A 19,028-nucleotide genomic window follows, 5' to 3' on the forward strand; every position below is an offset into this window, starting at 1 on the left:
CATTGAGCTTTCTTAAGTCTGGGGCAGGGAAAACAACTTGCTTCAACCATAGATCGTATATTAAATAGGATTTCAACTTATTAAAATGGCTCTAATTCGCTGTTTGGACTGCAGTACTTATTTTTGAAAACTATTCTCTTGACCTCTGAATCTTTGATGTTGCAGCCCTGATTTGTAGTGGCAGTAGTTTTAGTAGTTTAGCTGTTTATTTCTCACAAAAGACAATTAAATGTAAACCCAGGTGCTGTTTCAGACATTTTACATTGAATAACTGATGTGAAAGCAGGATTTGTAATATTTTAAAAATTGTTTCTGCAAATGTTTTATCAGGAAGGCTATATCAGAAAGTTTATTAATAATGCTGAATGAAAACAGGTTTATACAGGTTTAAAGAAAACTCCAGAGGAAACCTTGAAGGTTTTGGACTCAAGTTTTGGTGTGTTGGAGGGGAAACATTGCAGTACAGAGGACAACAATATGAAGATGTTTATACTGACATGGCCTTGGACAAAGAACACAACAAACAGATAGGTCAACTGGTTTGGGGGTTATTACAGAGACAGAGGGGATTGCACCAACCGAATAACATGTATAAGAAATGAGTTTAGTGCTTTGGGGATAAACACAAGGAGAGTGTGGAGTAAACTGATCTAAAGGAGAAATAAAAGCTCCAGGGTGAGCCGGCCTTCCTGATTGATATTTTGGATGGGAGGATTTGAGAAAAGCATAAATACCTGCCAAGATTCCTATATATGTTTCAGTCACTTGCCATCATCAGCATTCTTGTCCTCCCTCAACAAACCGATCAGACACTTTATTTTGGCTTCGAAAGACAGCGTGGACACATTAACTCTGAATAATGATGAGGGAGGGCTGAGACTTCCTAACTTTCAGTCCAGATTTTTGGCACAGATGTTTGTTAATGGCCTTCCCCATTTATTTCTCAACATTGAAAAGATAGAGATGAATGAGGAGACATTGAAAGATTTGCTGTATAAATAATATAAAAAGTCAATTAAAACTGTGCCGGATAACCCTTTAATCATCCGTTCAGTTCCAATTAAGTGCAAATTGCATGAACTGTTCAAACAGGTTGGATTCCCCTCCCCTAAAACCCTTTTATAGAGAAATAGAATGCTACCAAAGATCTTTCAGAATAGTAACTTCAGATATTGGTCTTAGAAATGTATTAGTTAACAATAGTGCTGCTATAAGGAAGGAGTCTTTATGTCTTTTGAACAGCTTAAACAGAAATACTGCTTGACCAATAAACGTAGCAATGTCTGCGAGCTAGTTTAGGTGGTCAACTCGAGCTGCACTGCAATCACACGTGACACGCCTCACACTGTAGTACGTACCAAACGCACCCTTCCAATCTGGCGGTCTGTTTAAACTGCTAAAACCTCCCATCTCTCCCTCTGCCTGCAGGCGCCGACAGGGGGGGTCCAATATATCACTCCTCTATATCTCTATGCAAACATGATCTGTGAGGAGTGATGAGGTCGGAGCCTTGATGCCAAACTCTGACTGTGTTCCACTGCTGCAATAAACATTCTTAAACATGAGCTGTCTGACCGAAAGATTTTTCCTCGGCTATCTGCAACTACAGTATGTGATTTTATTGGAGTCAGCCACAAAGGCTGGTGCTATTTTCCTACCATGACACCTGTGGAACAGTTTTACCAACAGAGTATGTATGAAGTTTTCATGTTAAGTTTATTATTACTTTATCTGGACAGATGCAGACAGGATAAAGAGCTGGGAATAAATCTGGATGGGGAACTCTAGATATATATTGATTAGGGATATGCGTGATTAGTCAACTATATGATTAAACGTTGCCATCTTCACTATTCAGCACCAGAATTACTTGTCGATTATACTGTAACTGCTTATTCCGTAAGGGTCGCGGGCTGCTGGAGCCTATCCCCGCTGACATTGGACGAGAGGCGGGGTTCACCCTGGACAAGTCGCCAGATCATTGCAGGGCTGACACATAGACAGACAACCACTCACACTCACATTCACACCTACGGGCAATTTAGAGTCACCAATTAACCTAGCATGCATGTCTTTGGACTGTGGGAGGAAGCCGGAGAACCCAGAGAGAACCCACGCAGACACGGGGAGAACATGCAAACTCCACACAGAAAGGCCCTGCCCCAGCAAGCCGGGGGATCGAACTCAGGATCTTCTTGCTGTGAGGTGGCAGTGCTAACCACTGCACCACCGTGCCGCCGTCGATTATACTGTTTATCAATATTTTATTCATGTACTATGGCAGTTAACTGTTGCCTCCAAGGCGTATGACCCAACCACTCGACTGGAGAAATGTGTAAACATATTCAGCACAGACTGAAGGTTTTGGCAGGGAGTATGTGACACCTTATTCAGTAGGGTTTGATAATGTTTAAAAAAAAAAAATCTCCATTGTTAAATGTAGTGTCAGTTGTTGGTCATACTATTTCTTAATGTGTTTGAAATTGCAAAATTAAGCATAAAAATGAAACAAGATTATGTGTTATATTACAAAAAAACACTAGCAAATATAATACAAGCATATCTATTCTAAACCAACAGTACATATCACACAAATCAGCAGTGGTAGTATAATTAGGAAGGCCACTGATCTGTGTAAAGTGCAGTGTCAGTGCAAAGAACAGTTATGATGAGATGTTTCTCAGTGGATTAACTGCAAAGAGGAAGAAGCTGGAAGTTTTTTTTTTTTTTTTTTTTTTTTGCTTGGTCAGGAGATTCTTAACACTGCAATACCTGCATCCGCAAACAAGCTGAGAAAATAATCTCTGTCCGCAGCGAGCTAATCAGTGAAATCACATTCTGCATTGTTTGGTCAGAATGAAAAATTTGCACACTGGACGGTTAGATAATGTCTGAGTCAGAGAGCCTGACCGAGCCAGAGAAATTATTGGGTAGTTTCCCAGAAAAAAAAAAACAACAGGCCAGTGCATGGCACTCTGTGAACTTTTGAGAAGACAGCTATGACCCTGAGGTTAACCAGTGTTCTGTCAAGAGACTCAACTTCATGTCACTTCATTAATAGCAGATGGCAGCTTGGACTGCCCATGACCTGTTTACAGCTCATGAAAGAGCTCACAGCTGTCTCATTTTGATGGTATAGTGTGTAGGTATTGTGGGGGATTTTGAGGACAGGTTTGCCTTGGGTCCAATAATCTGATTTTTAGGCCACATAATGTCTTGTATATAATTTTGACAGGTCTTACAAATTGATTAGATTATAAATTAATGTTACTTTTATAAAATTCCATAACTTAAGTCTCATTTTTAAGTGTGTTTTGGGGAAATATTTGTATTGATCATGCTGTAACAAAAATGCAACATGGAAGCAAAACTTTGTGATCTAATAAATTCTGACTGCAGCAGTGAGCTTGCTTCATGCATCATTTTCAAGTATGGAAAGGAGACGAAGTGTTACATTAGCAATCTGAATTGGCAGATTTCATTAAGACGTTAATTAACATGCAGGTTTTTTTTTTTTTGCCAATATGGACATGAAATATGTCTTAAAGTCATCATGGAACGGAAAGCAGAGGGTTATTTGTTTCCCGTAAAAACAGGCAGTTAGAGAGGGTCTTGTCAGAGTCGACAGTAGTGCTGAATGAGCCTTAATAAATGAGCGTCGTACCCCCACAGCCCTGTAGCTACTGTGGTCCATTAACCAGCTGACTCTTCTCAGACTGGGAGCTCCCACTGAACACGGTGAGACAGAGACTGGACCTTGCGTCCAAGAGCGATGGTGGTTTGACAACAAGGAGTACGGTACAATGGCGGTTTTCTTGCCAGGTTTAGCTCCTGGCACTCCGTGTTGCTGACTCACAGCAAGGGATGCCAGAGACCGGAACCGGCCGGTTTTCAGCATGACCGGCACTGTCCGGTGTCCGGCTGGTCAGCATCACATATCCGATCTGTGCCCCTTATTGTCGCACACATGTTCTGCATGATGGTCACGTCATGCGTGCAGCAGACAAACCGACCATGATATCACCACAGCGCTGATGACAGCTACACACTCAGACAGATGCTTGCATGAAGTTGGTGTTGGCGACAGATTCCAAGAACAGGATAAAGAGAAGACAGACAGTCTACAATGAGACAGAGCAGCTGACAGTGTCGCAAAAACAGCAAACTGTTGCACCACATCTTGTCTCCGGTTTGTTTACATCTCTTTCCACATGAGATCACATGAAATCGCGTCCTGCGAAATCCCACAAGGTGATTTCACGAGATTTTTCATATTCATAATGTGTATATAAAATAGTTTTTAATGAATATTTAATAGTTTTATTATGAACATCCAATTTAATTTTTACAAGAAAAGTTGCAAAAATGTTTGTGAATGCTGTCAATTACAGTTCTTAGAAAGACTGACATTCGGAATCGGCAGGTCAGACCCTTAACAAAATCAGTCTCGGCCAAGAAAGTTGAAATCGGTGCATCTCTACTCACAGCAACTAAATTAGCAGAAACCACAGTTTCTCCATGAAACATGATCCAGCCTATCATGTGCTCCATGCAGCTAACATAAACTACCTGCTGAAGCAGTCCACTGTAAAATGCCTCGTGTATAATCTGCTGTCACAGATGCCACTTTCCCCAAAGTGAATGTAGCCAGCGGGCCTGTAAAAATTTTAATTTGGTGAAGTGGAACAAGCGCAGAGGTGGCAAACATTTTGAAAGACATGCTAGCTAATAAATTGGCTTTGGTTGACAGGTGGATTTCATGATATATTGGTGGAAATTGGTTTGTTCTAGCTTATGGAAGCACTCATCATATTTTGTTTATTCACAGGTAGAAAAGATGAAAATATGTTCTATGATTTTAATCTAAAAATACAAAGAAATTGATTTTTTTTACATATATTGTAATCTAAAAAGTTTAAAAAGCATTTTAAATTCCATCTTGACTCAAAATTGCACTCATGATGGTCTTGAAAAGGTATTAAAAATTAAATTTAACTTGTTGAAGCCTGCAGAAATCCTGGAAGGAAATTCTAGATCACACATAAACTTGGTGTTGTTTCTTTGCATCATCTAATTCAGGCTTACAGCGATGTAAACACATCTCGAAAAAAACAGAGCTCTAACAAGTCTTCTATGGCCTGAAATGCATCTCATGATGAGAAACAAACCAGCCTATGTACTTGTAATATCCAGCAGAAGAACAGCCCGTCATTATTATTCTGTAGTCTGCTAGCAGCCGATGCTCGGACAGATACTCCAGAGTCCAGGCAGTTTCTTGTATCCGTTGGGCTAGCTGGCGGCTGTGCAGTTGGACACACTGCGTGGATAAGTTCATAAATAATTCGCTCGCTGGAGCTGCCTGCTACAGCTGGTGGGCAGCATGAGCTAGAGAATCCACTGATTTCAAAACTACGTCACAGGACAGAAGGCTGGATTTATGAGACCTGTCTAAAAGACAGTCATTGTTTTGACTTTATTTTCTTACTTTCTTGACTCTCTTTCCTGATTGTCCTTAAATTAGTATTCCCTACATGGTCACTTCGTCTTCTCTTTCTTCTCACCCTCCACCAGTTGTCTTACCCCTTCTTCTGTTTCTGTAGTATCAAAGCTAAGTAAGTCTATGTCAGTGGTCCTTTGAAGGAGCTGTTATTTTGCAGTCTGCTTTATCGTCGCACTGAACTGGGACACAGCTGAAATATTCAGGGTCAGTGAACAGCAGCTCTGCCTCCTGGCTTCGCCTCAGGGCCCCTGTTTCCAAAAAGTTGGATTTGGACACCGCTCTGGCACAAGACAGCAGATGAAAATATAATACAAATTACTCCCCAAAAAAGGCAGCAATAAAGAGAATAATTACTTCTAATGAAAATTGCAGAACCTTCCATTCATCCTTCTTGGTCGTGACATTATTCAAACAAGCTGAACTGAACTGCAAAGTAGGACGGCATCTTCTCCACCATTTTTTAGGGCGGTAATGTGCGCAGCAGACATAAACTCATATTTATATTTTATGGTGTGTGTATGTGTGTTTAATAAAGAAGTGGATTTGAAAAGAGAGTCTGGATATCAAGGCCCGAGCACATTGTGGCCGTGCCATACAATTTGACTCAGCTGTCACTGGAGCTGTCAGCTGTGGAGACAATGGATGTCTCCCAATATCTACTTTTCAAAAACACAATTGGTTCTTGTTTTTCTCTCTTCTTTGAGCTTTAGACTAAAGTTTAATAACAGATGTTGTACCCACTGAATACAACCAATGCTGACAGAAAGTCAAAGAGTTCAGTACACAATCTTTTCTGCAAAAACTGAAAGTGTAATTATTGTACTTTTGCAATAAGACCAACAGCATGGTCATTGTCTACAGAAACGTATGTTCATGTGACAAACTAATAAGCTCAAATGTCAATTTCCTCAGTTGTCTGCCACATTTCATGGTCATCAGTCAGTAAAACTGGCTCAATTGTTGTCAGGCCACCAAAGTTTAGGTTAAAAAGTTAAGACAGAATCACACAGTGCCTTGAAAATGATCAGTAATACTCCTACTGTATGTGGCGGACTACAAAATCTGATTGATATAATTTGATAATCTAATCTTAATGTAACTCTTAGCTACAAAATATGCTATGTTAAAGCCTCTATAAACCTAAATCCATTTTAGTCTTCTCACCATGTAAATTAGGGTCTTATGTACATAAAACATATTAGACATCAGATTTAATCTATATTTGAAATATTGTCATCTAATATTTTGTACACTTTCCTGTTTTGGGTTTGAATTGGACAGGTTTGTGCTCAGAGATTTATAATGAAAATTATGCAATTAATTCCACAAGCCAATCATAAAAAATCCATGGTCTGTTGCTATGTGAGTGAAACTTCTTCTTTCCCCCTTAGCTGCTGAGGGGGAAAGAAGAGTCTGAGTCAACTCAACAATGTTATATCAACGTTATATTAACACAGACAATGATTTAACCTTTAGTGCTTCAAGTGTACGCTATATTTAGAACATTTTCCAGCTTTACTTTGCTGTTAGACAACCGTCGCCAAACTAAAGCCACCATCTTTGATTGCTTCACAGCCACAAAACTCCACTGAAGCAAAAACATTTTATCCTTGCAAGAGACAGGAGTTGCTGGTCTACTGCAAGTAGTCACACCAAAGTTAAACAATAACACTAATTAACTAATAACACTAACTAACTAACAAAGACAAGAACAGTTCTCCTGGTTGCTGTTTCTGCAAGTCACCCTCATTGTGTTTTTTCTCTTTTTTTGACTAGAAAGATAGTTTTACTTCATCCTGTCATCATAGTTGTAAACACTGACACCTGCTTTTACACAAGGGGGAGGTGGGGCCCTACGCAACTTGTGTAGTGAGCATGTAGGGCCACCCAGGTGTTTAGAAGAGCACAGGTGTGTGTCGGACAGCCCTGCCCCAGTTTAACCTCTGGTAATACTTTGAGATCATGAGCCATTATGAGCAAATATTGTGGTAACATGGAAAAAAAAATTGTCCTCGTTGGTAGTCTGGATGCCTAGTTTTGCATAATTTAAAGTTGAGCTCAACTATTTAGGATTAACTAAAAGACTGACCGCTGTCTGTCATGTGTCGTTGCTGCCTGTGATGTATTGTCTTTTCATGTCTTGTGTGTACATTCCTTTTTGCTATGCGTGCCTGGGAAATTGGCCATCTGCGTTTTTTTTAATTGAACTGTAATGCTTCAATAAATATCAGCTTGCAAGTTACAGTGTATTTATTTAGTACCTGCTGAGTATCAATATGCCCTAGAGCAGCGGTTCTCAAACGTTTTCATGTCAAGGACCCCTAGACTGACACAAATGAGACCACGTACCCCCGTTTAATAAGATTTTGTCCCAGGGTCCTCCATCTGATAAGATTTTGTCTTTTAGATGCTTAATTACAGAAGGTGTATGAAATCCATCAACAAAATTGTCACACATTTTGTCATTCCATTATCAGTAACAAGTTAGCCTGGATGTGGTTTAACATAAACAAGCCAGCAGCTGTTACCTTTGCTATCGGCAGGGATTTAGATGCATTAGCACCGAGGCTCTTCACCCCATGAGCGAGTGTTCCACTAAAACAAGTTTTGCAGGGGGACTGTTGCTGCATCTGGGGTTTTTTGCTGCCCAAGAAAATTGTGTTTTGTTTTGGTGTGTCACTGTACAAAAGAGTTCATCTCTGCTTACTATGTAATCCAAGTGTGTCATGGTTTGTATTCATGCCGGTGTGGTGGTGCCAGTCTCGGTCAAAAGTTGCAGGCCAATTCTAATTTCCATTCTCCCCCTGCATACAAATTACATGTTTTGAATATAAGACTTTTTAAAGTTAATTTCAGGATGATTTATCTTGTGAAAACCCATCTCATATATGGATAATATTGTGACTCATGAAACGTTTAATTAAAACTATGGCTACATGCCAACAACACTTATATCTAAGGCTGACTTTGCTCTCTTTCCCTTCTCTCCTCTGTCTTTCAACCTGAATTTTTCATCCTCATGTGTAATTTCTTCTTCCTCTCTCTCACTCCTACTTCTCTTCATCCCCCTTCATCCCTTTTAAACTCATCTTGTGATTCAGGGAAGTATAATGAAGCAGCAGCCAAGCTTGGCCTTTGTGTGCCCCAACTGTCACAAATGTACCCCTCATTTTTCTTCTCTCACTCCCAATCTGTCCCTCCTTTCTTTTTCTCAGTCTCTTTATAGACCCCCCTCTCTTTTTGTTCAATTTCTTCCTCTTTTGTGATGGTTCAGTAAATTGTACTTTCACCATGGACAGTTTAGACTCAATACTTCAAGTTAATGTGAATTTAAATGGGAAAGAGACTTGAGAAAAGGACAAAACTAACTTTTACTCTAACCTTACATTTTAGAGAATAAAAGACCATGAGGACGTCATGGAAGGGATGCATACAAAATTGTCCGAGTCATTTCCTGATTTGGAACAATCAGTACTAATAAAATATTTTAAAATTATATACCATTTGCTCGATAAATCCACCTTTTACTGGTGAAAATGGAACTAACAGAGTATGCAGGCGACACAAGCACATTCCTGCTCAAGGTTTAAAGCCATAGACGTTTTCACAGCAGACATTTTACCTTGTCAAAGCAGGAAAAGTACAGGTTTTACCAATAACATGACGCTTGGCCTTGTTCTATTCAAACGTCCCAGTGAGCCATGACATTATGACAGAAAATGTGTTTCCATCCTCCTGTTTCTATGTGCATTTTAAATTTGTGCATATAAGAAAAAGAGTGGAAACCTGGGGACTTTAATAATTGCAAGAGTTTTTACACAAAATGAGACAAAGTGCAGTGAAACTCGGATGAAAACGTGGCCAGTGAGCCAGCATGCACAATACCGGTATCATGCAGCCACTAAATGAGAGTCAACCATCATTCATTTTCTTATTTTGACCTGCTCTATTCCTGCTGTGACATGTCAGAATGTATTCTGGGAAAAAAAGAGCTATTCTACTGATTGACAGTAGGGGACTGAAATGCACTAGAAATGTGCTAAGAAGTCCAGTTAGCAGTTGGCACACATGGGGTGCTTTTCATTCGCTAAATTCATCTCCTCGTCTCCTCCACTCGCTTCCTTTCCCCGCATCCTAGCTCCACCCAGCAAGGATATGAGAGGGAGATGCAAGGAAGAGATGCGAGAACAGAGGAGATGAAGTTGTAAAATGAAAACCATTACTGATGACGAGCAGATAACAGCTGACTGGTACGAATGTCTACAGAAACACTTATGTAAGAACAATTTCGACACCTGACAGTGTTCATTTCAACCTGTAAACTGTTTGAAATAGGTGATTATTAATAGTTTTCTTTCTGATATCAATTTTAATCATCATTTAAGTCTGCAGTGAAATTAATTTATTAGAAAGTGTTAGACGCAGACACATTATATCACATTCCATCATGTAACTGTACTTCATTTTATTATCTGTACATGACACTACATAGTAAGGATGCCACAGCAGGTATTTTCCCTGATTAGTTCATTAAAAATTGTGTGACAGTGATGCCAAATTAATAATCTCTGAATCATCACTGTAGGAGACGCCTTTTCATCCTGTCCGTGTTATTTTTCAGAAGATTTGCAGTCTAATAATACTTGTAATGCTTATAATCAGTTTTTTTCTTCATGAGCTCTTTTTGACACCAGAGGACACAAATATTCACATCAGTGCTGCAGAAACGTCTGTCAGTCAGAATTTGATTTCCCCGCATGGGTCCTTATGATGCAGGATGACAGTCGCCGAAACTGTCCAATCAACATCACGCTCTGAGCTCCTCCAGAAGCCTCCTCTCTCCTTGCTCCTCGTCTCCTCGTCTCCTCCAGGTGCATTTAAGCAATTGGAAGATCCTTCGTCATGGCGGAGGGGAAATGACTTCCAGGTCAACGGAGGAGAGAGGAGACGAGGAGTCAGAATTCAACGTACTGAAAAGCATCCATGGATGCAAAAACTACATGCTTTCTAAGAATAGGTTGCCGTGGTAGCAACATGTTGATGCTCTAATATTACAGCATTGTGACATAACTCAAATTGCAACAGAAACTCTTTTAACTGTTTTTGTCTCATAAAAATGTCATTTATTTTAATATCAGAAGTCTTAATAAATCCTAGTGGGGGAAAGTTTTGAAAAATGCTGAAATCTGTGAGGCCACAATTTCCTGTTGTATCAATTCTAAAAAAAATAATTTATGCATATCTACATGTTTATGTCCATGCAAAGGTTCTTACTTTACATTAGACATGGAGTACAGCACATATGTTTTAACTTTAAGATGCATAAGTGGGTCAAAATAATCCAGTAGGTTCATTTTCTTGCAATATCTTTGTAAACATATTGAGCTAACATGTTTGTGCTCATCCTTGCCAACATTTATGTTGATAAATGCCAATTTGGCAGCCACAAATATTTTGAAAGTAATATGAATGTGATATTTTTAATGCCATTCATATGGATTAGTGCCAATTTATGCTGCTTTATATACAAGTGTACTAATGTAGTGATGCTCATTTAAATGATTATTTTAAGAAGCAAAAAAAGTGGTATCAGGGTAAGAAACACCTTTGAACCATCACTTGGATCACTTAGACCTTTTTATATGTTATAGAGGGGAATTTTATGAGTAATACAAGTTTGTTCACCCTCTTTTCTCACAATTGCCTGCACTGTACTAATAAAGGCATTTTTTGTAGGATCCTATTGAGATGATTTTCACAACTTTCCCTTTACACAGTTCCTTAAGACTTTTTTTCCCTCTCATTCGGATCACAGTGAAGGCAAACATCCTTTGGGTTTCTTATGTTGCAGTTTGTGTGGGGTTAGCACACACTTTTGGGAAAAATGCCTGGACTATAAGACATTCCCTGCTTTATTGTCTTTTTTTTACTCTAAATGAGCACATAACTTACAAAATATACATCATGCTGTACTAAAGAACACTTCACTAGGAATCTGTTTACTGAGGTAATAAATCAAGTGAGCAGTAGGATCATTTTCTCATAGGCTTCTGTACAATCAGACTTCTTTTTGCAACCAGTGGAGTCGCCCCCGTTGGCCATTAGAAATCTCCGTCCATGTTTCTTTGTTCTCCACATTTATTCTTTTCAGTTCAACTTTATTTTCAACATTTCAACTTTATTTTGACATTATAACTTTATTCTCAACATTCTGACTTTATTGTCAACATTTCAACATTATTCCACAAATTTCAGCTTTATTCTCAACATTTTGAAATCTCTGTCCATGTATAGTCTATAGTCCATGCTTACAACAAATTTTATGAAGAAACAATTCAGGTCTCAACAATAAGGGTCACCCGATTGCTAGGGGCAAGTAAAATGCCATGGCGGGCTACTAAATCTTGCAGTTTACTTGTCTGATTGACGAGTGTTTATTCACATTTTGAATTTATTCTCAATATTTTGAATTTCTTCTCTGCATTTCAACTTTATTGTCGACATTTCAGCTTTATTCTCAAAATGCTAAATGATAAATAAATTCTTAATGCTCTGATTGGAATCACATGGACATCACTGTGTCTAAAAGCACTCATTTTCAGAAATGACACTGGAAAGTGTCAAGTGTAGGTCTGCAGATACAACTTTTTTTTCTTCATAAGTATGAAAATCTGTGTGCTGGGCTGTCACCTATCACACTAACAGCTTATAACAGTGAATGACATCTGCTTGGCAATTGTATTATTTATGTCACGCTACAATTATCCTCCTTCTCAATTGTTCTCTCTCTCTCTTTTCATTCTCAGTGGGATTCCAGGGAAGAAGTGTGGAGTCATTATCTTTACTGCAGAGGAGCTCAGTAACTGCAGGGTCAGTACACACACACATTTAAACACACACACAGCCTAAGCGTTGCTGGGATATTTTCATATTGTCTGCATTTTTTTTTTTTTTTTTTTTTATTTGCCCTGGTACTGTTGACGGTTGTTGTAAGAGCTTGCAATCCTCTCCCCCACACACGCGCACAGTCACTCCCACACACAGCCACGCACAGAAAATATTGAATGATGGGACGATCTTTCAAAAACACATCATGCAATGGAAGTGTCCACAAGATTAATCTGTAAATGGCTTCATCAAGACCCCCCACGCGCAAGTTTATTTTTGCAGTGTTGAGCGCGAGTAAACAGTCGATGTTGTGTTACCCAGACCTCCCCACAGTTCTCTAAATGTGTTTAAAATGAACTGTCAAGATGGTGTCCTGCTATGAACTAAGTGATTTTTCTCTTCCAATTTTACCATTCCCCTGCCACTATAATATATTAATACCAACCAGGAAGTCAGATACTAACAGAATTTCCTTGTGTGTGCAAGTGTGTGCGAGTGTGTGTGTGTGTGTATCGGCTCCAGAGACCATTATGTGGACAGGCTTATCTTGGTTGTGTTTACCATCGTTACTCTGGGAGGTTTTGCTCCTGACAAGTGCCAAATGCTCTTTGGAAATTTTGATATGTGTGCTGCGTGTGTGTGAGTGTGTAGGCTGACAAGCCCTATCTGTCAATAACAAGCTAAGGTTTCCCATGATGGCTTCCGACTGGAGGCGATGACTAAAAGGCCTCATTAAGCTCTATCTGTGTCTATCTATCTATTTATCCATCTCTCCATCTATCTGTCTGTCTGTCTGTCTGTGGGAAGCCCTTTTAACATTCATCAGTATTGATAATATGAATAGTAGATATCAATAATTGCTTTTTGATTAGTTCATTCCATATCCAGAATGTAATTTTGATTTGTAGCAATTCAATTTAAAGGAGAAATCTGTAATATTTTTGCTGTACTAAAATCATAAAGTGACCATGATATATCATCAGAGATTAAGGCAACATGCTACGTTGAAATACTCACTCCTCCAACAACAGCAACGCTCCACCCAGCATGATCTCCTTTAAGTTTCAGTTCCCGTGTGGAACATTTTTGCATACCCATTTCATGTTCAAATTAATGCTGAATATTCTCAGAATGAGTGAGTAGGTGTTTGTGAGTCGCTGAAGGGGGTTCAACCTATTTAATATACCTTCTGTGGCTCCAACTCACAGTTTGGACTGCTGTACTCATGTTTGAGTTCTAGGGTTTTACTTATTGCTCCTTGAAATATTTTCAATTAATTTCTCACTACTCAAAATAGTTATTCTTGATATCAACAACTGATTGCTTACTAGTGGGGATGTCTGTTGTAGATATCTGTAACTTAATTACAACTAGTCAGCTGCTACCACTTCAACTTAATTCTCTCTAATCATTCTCACTAGTCTAAATGTTAAATACTGATATCAACAATTCAGTTGAGTTAAGTCAATTTTTACTCACCCCAGTACAAATTCTTTTATTTAGTGGTTATCAAATAACAACAAAGAGTAAAATTAATTGTCATGTTTAATCTAGGGCAGCGGCATCTATAAATGTCATAAAATACTGAATGCTGAACTCAGTTGTCCATCCATTTTTCAAAGTCCAAAGTAATATCTTATTCCCTAAAACTGAAAACAGCACTTTTGCATAAAAAGTGATTTTATCAATTAATTGCTTCAATGACCAAATTATTTCAGTTCTTTTTTACGGGCCAAGAAAGTTAGTTAGAGTTGGGGGATATGTTAAAATTTTCAAAATGACCATTGTTGGGCCATCAATCAGCGATTGGAGACATCTTTAAATGTATAAATACAACCGTACACCATCTAAATTCAAGTTTCTCTCATTTACCGAACTAAGACAAGATTAATTGGCTTGTTAACTCCTCGATAAACACACTTTGTTTAAACGTGACAGAAAAACATATAAAACTCACCAAAACCATCTTTGTTAGTCCGCCCACTCTTCCAACAGCCACCAACTCTGGTCTGGACGAATTAATTCCTTAATTCACCACGTTAAAAGAGTGCAAAGACTGCAGGCTGTTTCTCTCTCACTCCTCACCCAGCTCAGCTCACTCATGGTTGGCTGAGTGGGTGTGAACTGCACCGCTGGATGAGAGCGCAGCGCGGAGCAGCAGCTGTCAGTCTGCAGACTATTACATTAGCAAAATAAAATGACAAAAATTGCCCCAAAAACCGGCCAGCGATGGATTTAACCCATCGTCAATATTAATATATTTTTCCAATTGGCCAACCCTAGAGTGAGTTGCCAGATTTACTTGCCCAACATGGTGTTTTACTTGCCCCCAGCAAGAGATCAATCCTTATTGTTGAGCCCTGTGGCAATATTTACTGTAGTTATCTACAATTGTTCTTATGTTATAGATATTGTAAATGAAAAATCAATTCTGACTAGTCAAAATAAAACTATTGACATGCCAGTCTGGAATCCATCCATCCATCCATCCATCCATCCATCCCAGGCATCTCAGCATAGAAGCAGGTCTTAAATAGTTTCTCATTAACTGCTGTAACAATTCATTCATATGTATGAAGCCATTCCCTCTGCCTCTCTGACTATATTACAGACACCCCATAATACAATCAGTTTCTCCCACTTATAAAGTCTGTAATTTAAATGAAACGCTGGATTGCAATCACTGAAATCTATGTGTGCATCCGTTATTTAGTCATTCCGACTGCTGCTGTTTGGGATTCTGATCCACATTTGCATTGCTATTATGCATGAGTTTTTACACCGAGGGAATCTCAGTTGCAAGATTGTTGGCACTGTGTCCCGCAAAACCCCTGAAATGAGTTCCTGAAGAAAACAAATTGCTGACCTAGAAATGAAATTGCATCAAAATGATTATATTGACATTCAACTGAAAATGCTTGTCTTCTCTCTCAGGATATTGCTACCATGCAGTTGTGTGCCAACAAGTTGGACAAGAAAGACTTTTTTGGCAAGTCGGACCCCTTCTTGGTTTTCTATCGGAGTAATGAGGACGGAACGTGAGTCGGAACATTGAGGGTGGACTCTGATATTCACCTGTGTTTGAGCCTTTACCCCTTAAACCACTGTTACAGGAAAAACCTGTCATGGACTGCTAGTAGGGATGTAAACACATTTGAATAAATTATTTAGATATGAACAGATTTGATATTCCACAGATTGTTTTACCTCATTATCTGTCAATGAATCCTGAAGTTAAGGACCATCTCAAAGTGTAAGAAAAATGGCATTATATACGCAAGCACTAGTTTTAAGAAAAAAACAACAACATGCAATATGGCCAAATGTGATCCTGACTTAGACTTTCTTTTTGCTTAAGGTGCAATACGTAAGAATTTAACACTCCAAAGCATGCTAACCAGCTAGCCCTCCTGGTCCTGTCTTGCAATACCACCTTGTACTTCAATAGGTGATAGTCTGATATTGTAGCTCAGGTCTCCCCCTCTTAGTTTCTTAGTTTCAGCTGGGGAGATTTGTGCAAGCCGCAAGTTCTCTATATGTTCCAGAAGCTCTATTAGCTTCTTCAGTCTAATGAATAAACGAACAAAAAAATACTCACAAAATGTCAAGAAAGGAAACAGTCTCATACCTTTTTTCCTTATTAAAAAGAAAAATACAACTGTACAACTTCTGTACAGTCCAAGTACAAATCCAAGTTTCTCACTTTTACCAAGCTACAGCTAGCTTAACTGCCTTGTTAACTCGTAAATTACACTTCATTCAAACTCAGAAAATAAAACTCACCAAAACTGTCTTGGTTAGTCCGTCCACTGTTCCAATAATGACCACTTCTGGTTTGGTTGAAATAATTCACCAGGTTAGATGTTAAAATGTTCTGTCTCCCCGTTGCAGCTCCAGCAGTTACTCTGGTGATACGCTGCCTATTATTTGTTTGGAGTATGAACTTGACAGGTGGCCACTTCTTACATATTGCACCTTTAAAATCTCCTGTTCTATTCCCATTATTCATTTACTGTAACTTAGCTTTTGTATCAGTTCAGACCTACTTTTTCATCTTGTAAATGTAGGATCAAATACAAATCATGCTTTAGACTGACAGATCAAGTACAAAGAGGAGTATAAATTGCAGTAGAAATGAACTGGACAATTTCTATCAGTGTCCTGATATAAATAGAGAAAAACAATTATGCAAATTGTAGCTTAACCTTGTACCTCTAACTGCAATGACTAGTTGTTAAAAGGAAAGTTTGACTCATTGGAAATGGGGTTGTATGATGTGTTTGTCATAGACAGCGGTCGGCACACTCCCAGTTTGGAGAACCAGTAGGAAGCTAATGTGCTGCTGTGGATAGGGTGAGCAGCAAAATGTATTTTAGCCACTTAAAAAAGGCCCACCTAAAAATCAATATCAGTTTAAGTGCGCACTATATCTAAAATAACACCAGTGCCGGTTTTCCAAGCCAAATATTGTTCACTCTTCAGCATCCAGGCTCCTTTGGCAAAATCGGTAATTTTACCTCTCTGAACACAGTAGCTGCTTGGCTGCCGCTGCCTGGGTCTGTTAGTTTTTCATGTTATTGTGTAACTTTGGTGTTCTAAAAGGTTAGCTTGGATTCACTGTCAAGTCACATCATCGATGCAGTGGTAGATCAGCAACTCTTGTTTTCTGTGAGGTGAAATGACTGGTTTTGACAAAGGAGTTTGGTGGCTTTGGAGAGAGCGGTATTTGTACGTAATAGGAAAAAGGCTGTCTGAAAGGTAAAGCTGTGAAAACATTCTAAGTGTAGCATACACGTAAACTGATGATTTTGCTGCCTACCCTGCCCACAGCTCTTGGTTGCTTATCATTCTACACCAGCACTGGTGTTTCTCCAAACTGGGACCGTGCCAACCACTGTCACCTGTAGGCAATACACTGTCTATCAATAAGTACTGCATACAACTCCACTTCAAAAAATCTGAACTATAGCTTTCATAAACCTTTTAGCCCATTATGGTCATTAAAAAAAACTGATAAAATTGATGATGGTACCTTGCATACAAATTAAAGTTTAAAAAATCTGTTGTTCTCTTACTTCAAAGTAGTTTGGCAGTCCAAAAATTTGTCTGAAAACTTAATGTCCAGATACCTAAAGAACAGTTTGTGCATCATTCTGTTTTTAGGATTTACCTCAAATGAGTGTGTTTAGGTACAGGGATTGCAGGGGATGGCTTTTGCTACAAGCCATTTCCGGCACTTATCCCCGAGTGGGTAAAATGTACCATTAAGGTGCTGCTGTTCAAAGCACTGCAGCCTCTGTGAACCAGTCGGTTGCAGCTGCAGCAGCTGTGCTTGTATTTGGCAAAAAAGGGAAAGTGTTTCGTGAGCAATTTGGAAGTGATGACTACATATGTCCATTTAAAGAGTCATCTGGTTTTCACTTGTTTCCTATGCAAATCAACTTTTTTGTGTGACTTGATTCTAAATCATGTGACACCAGCATTTTAGGTTTGTCTCAACATTTAAGATTATCACCTCATTGCACTCCAGAAATGTCCATAGAATTACAGTAAAACTCAATCTGCAATTCAGGCAAGTCCCCCAGATATACTTAAGCAGATGTGAAAAAAGGCACAACAACCTGCAAAGCATTTTGTAGCATTGCAGTGGAAGCTGCAGACAAGTGATGTGGGATAATCTTCACAGGTACAATATGAGCAATATAAATGTTCTCTCCATTTAGTGGCCTCATGTCTCTTATTTTGCTGGCAGGTTCACCATCTGCCATAAGACAGAGGTGATCAAGAACACACTGAACCCGGTTTGGCAGCCCTTCACCATCCCTGTTAGAGCTCTCTGCAACGGCGACTATGACAGGTCAGAAAACATTTTGCACAACTCTATTATGCATCCAAATGTCAAATGTCGTTTTGAGGTATTAAATTACTATTTAGACACTGAAAAATCACGTATGAGACGGCACAGGCGTTAACAGGCTACCTGATTTCCATTCCTGTTGACTGGAGCGACATAAATTCCTGTGTCCTAGAAAAGCATGCATAATTTTCTGTGATTAAATGAAGCAGGGAAACACAAAAGGCACAGGCAGACTCTCGTGTGGATGACATCACCTGTTGCTGGGGCGGTCAGAATAATGCCAGCAGTCGGTCATGGTGTCCCAGGGACCAGCACTGGTGTTATTGAGACTGACTCAGCTTTCACGCAGCACTCTGTCATACATGCAGAGCTTTAGTGGCTGTAGTAGCCACTTGCAGCCAGGTGCACACTACATACAGTTTAAATACAGAACAGTACACAGTGCCACTTTGAAAAAAATGGGAACTATTATCCTCTACTTACCCTTGTGACAGGTTTATTTTATAGGTTTTTGTTACTTATCATCCTTTTGGACTCAGTTTCTCTGAAAAGCTGCGCTGCATAAGATTAATGAAAGTAATAATGATTTGATATTTTACCCCAAAGAGTTGCATATCGTAAAAGATAAGGCTAGAATTATCATGAATTTTGTTACTGTCAAATGGACTTTTATTAAAAGATAAAAACTAACACAGCGTCAGTCTGGTTCTCTGTACTTTTTAACTCATCCACTGATTCACTGGCACTCAGCCCCAAGTCCATTTGTTCACAAATACTGCATGT

The 19,028-nt window shown here is 39.1% G+C and overlaps 1 protein-coding gene across 2 annotated transcripts in view; it reads left to right on the forward strand.

Annotated features, from left to right (window-relative positions):
• The window catches only part of LOC146325659 (copine-9-like), a 110,011-nt gene that overhangs the window by 54,493 nt on the left and 36,490 nt on the right, over nt 1-19,028 (forward strand). For both annotated transcript variants that reach the window (XM_084720064.1, XM_084720063.1), the window contains 3 exons: nt 12,307-12,370; nt 15,323-15,426; nt 18,141-18,245. In XM_084720064.1, the coding sequence (XP_084576190.1) occupies nt 12,307-12,370; nt 15,323-15,426; nt 18,141-18,245 (273 nt within the window). The remainder of the gene's footprint in view (nt 1-12,306; nt 12,371-15,322; nt 15,427-18,140; nt 18,246-19,028) is intronic.

This window comes from Lutjanus erythropterus, chromosome 6, assembly GCF_056507025.1.
Source record: "Lutjanus erythropterus isolate fLutEry1 chromosome 6, fLutEry1.hap2, whole genome shotgun sequence".
NCBI lineage: Eukaryota > Metazoa > Chordata > Actinopteri > Lutjaniformes > Lutjanidae > Lutjanus > Lutjanus erythropterus.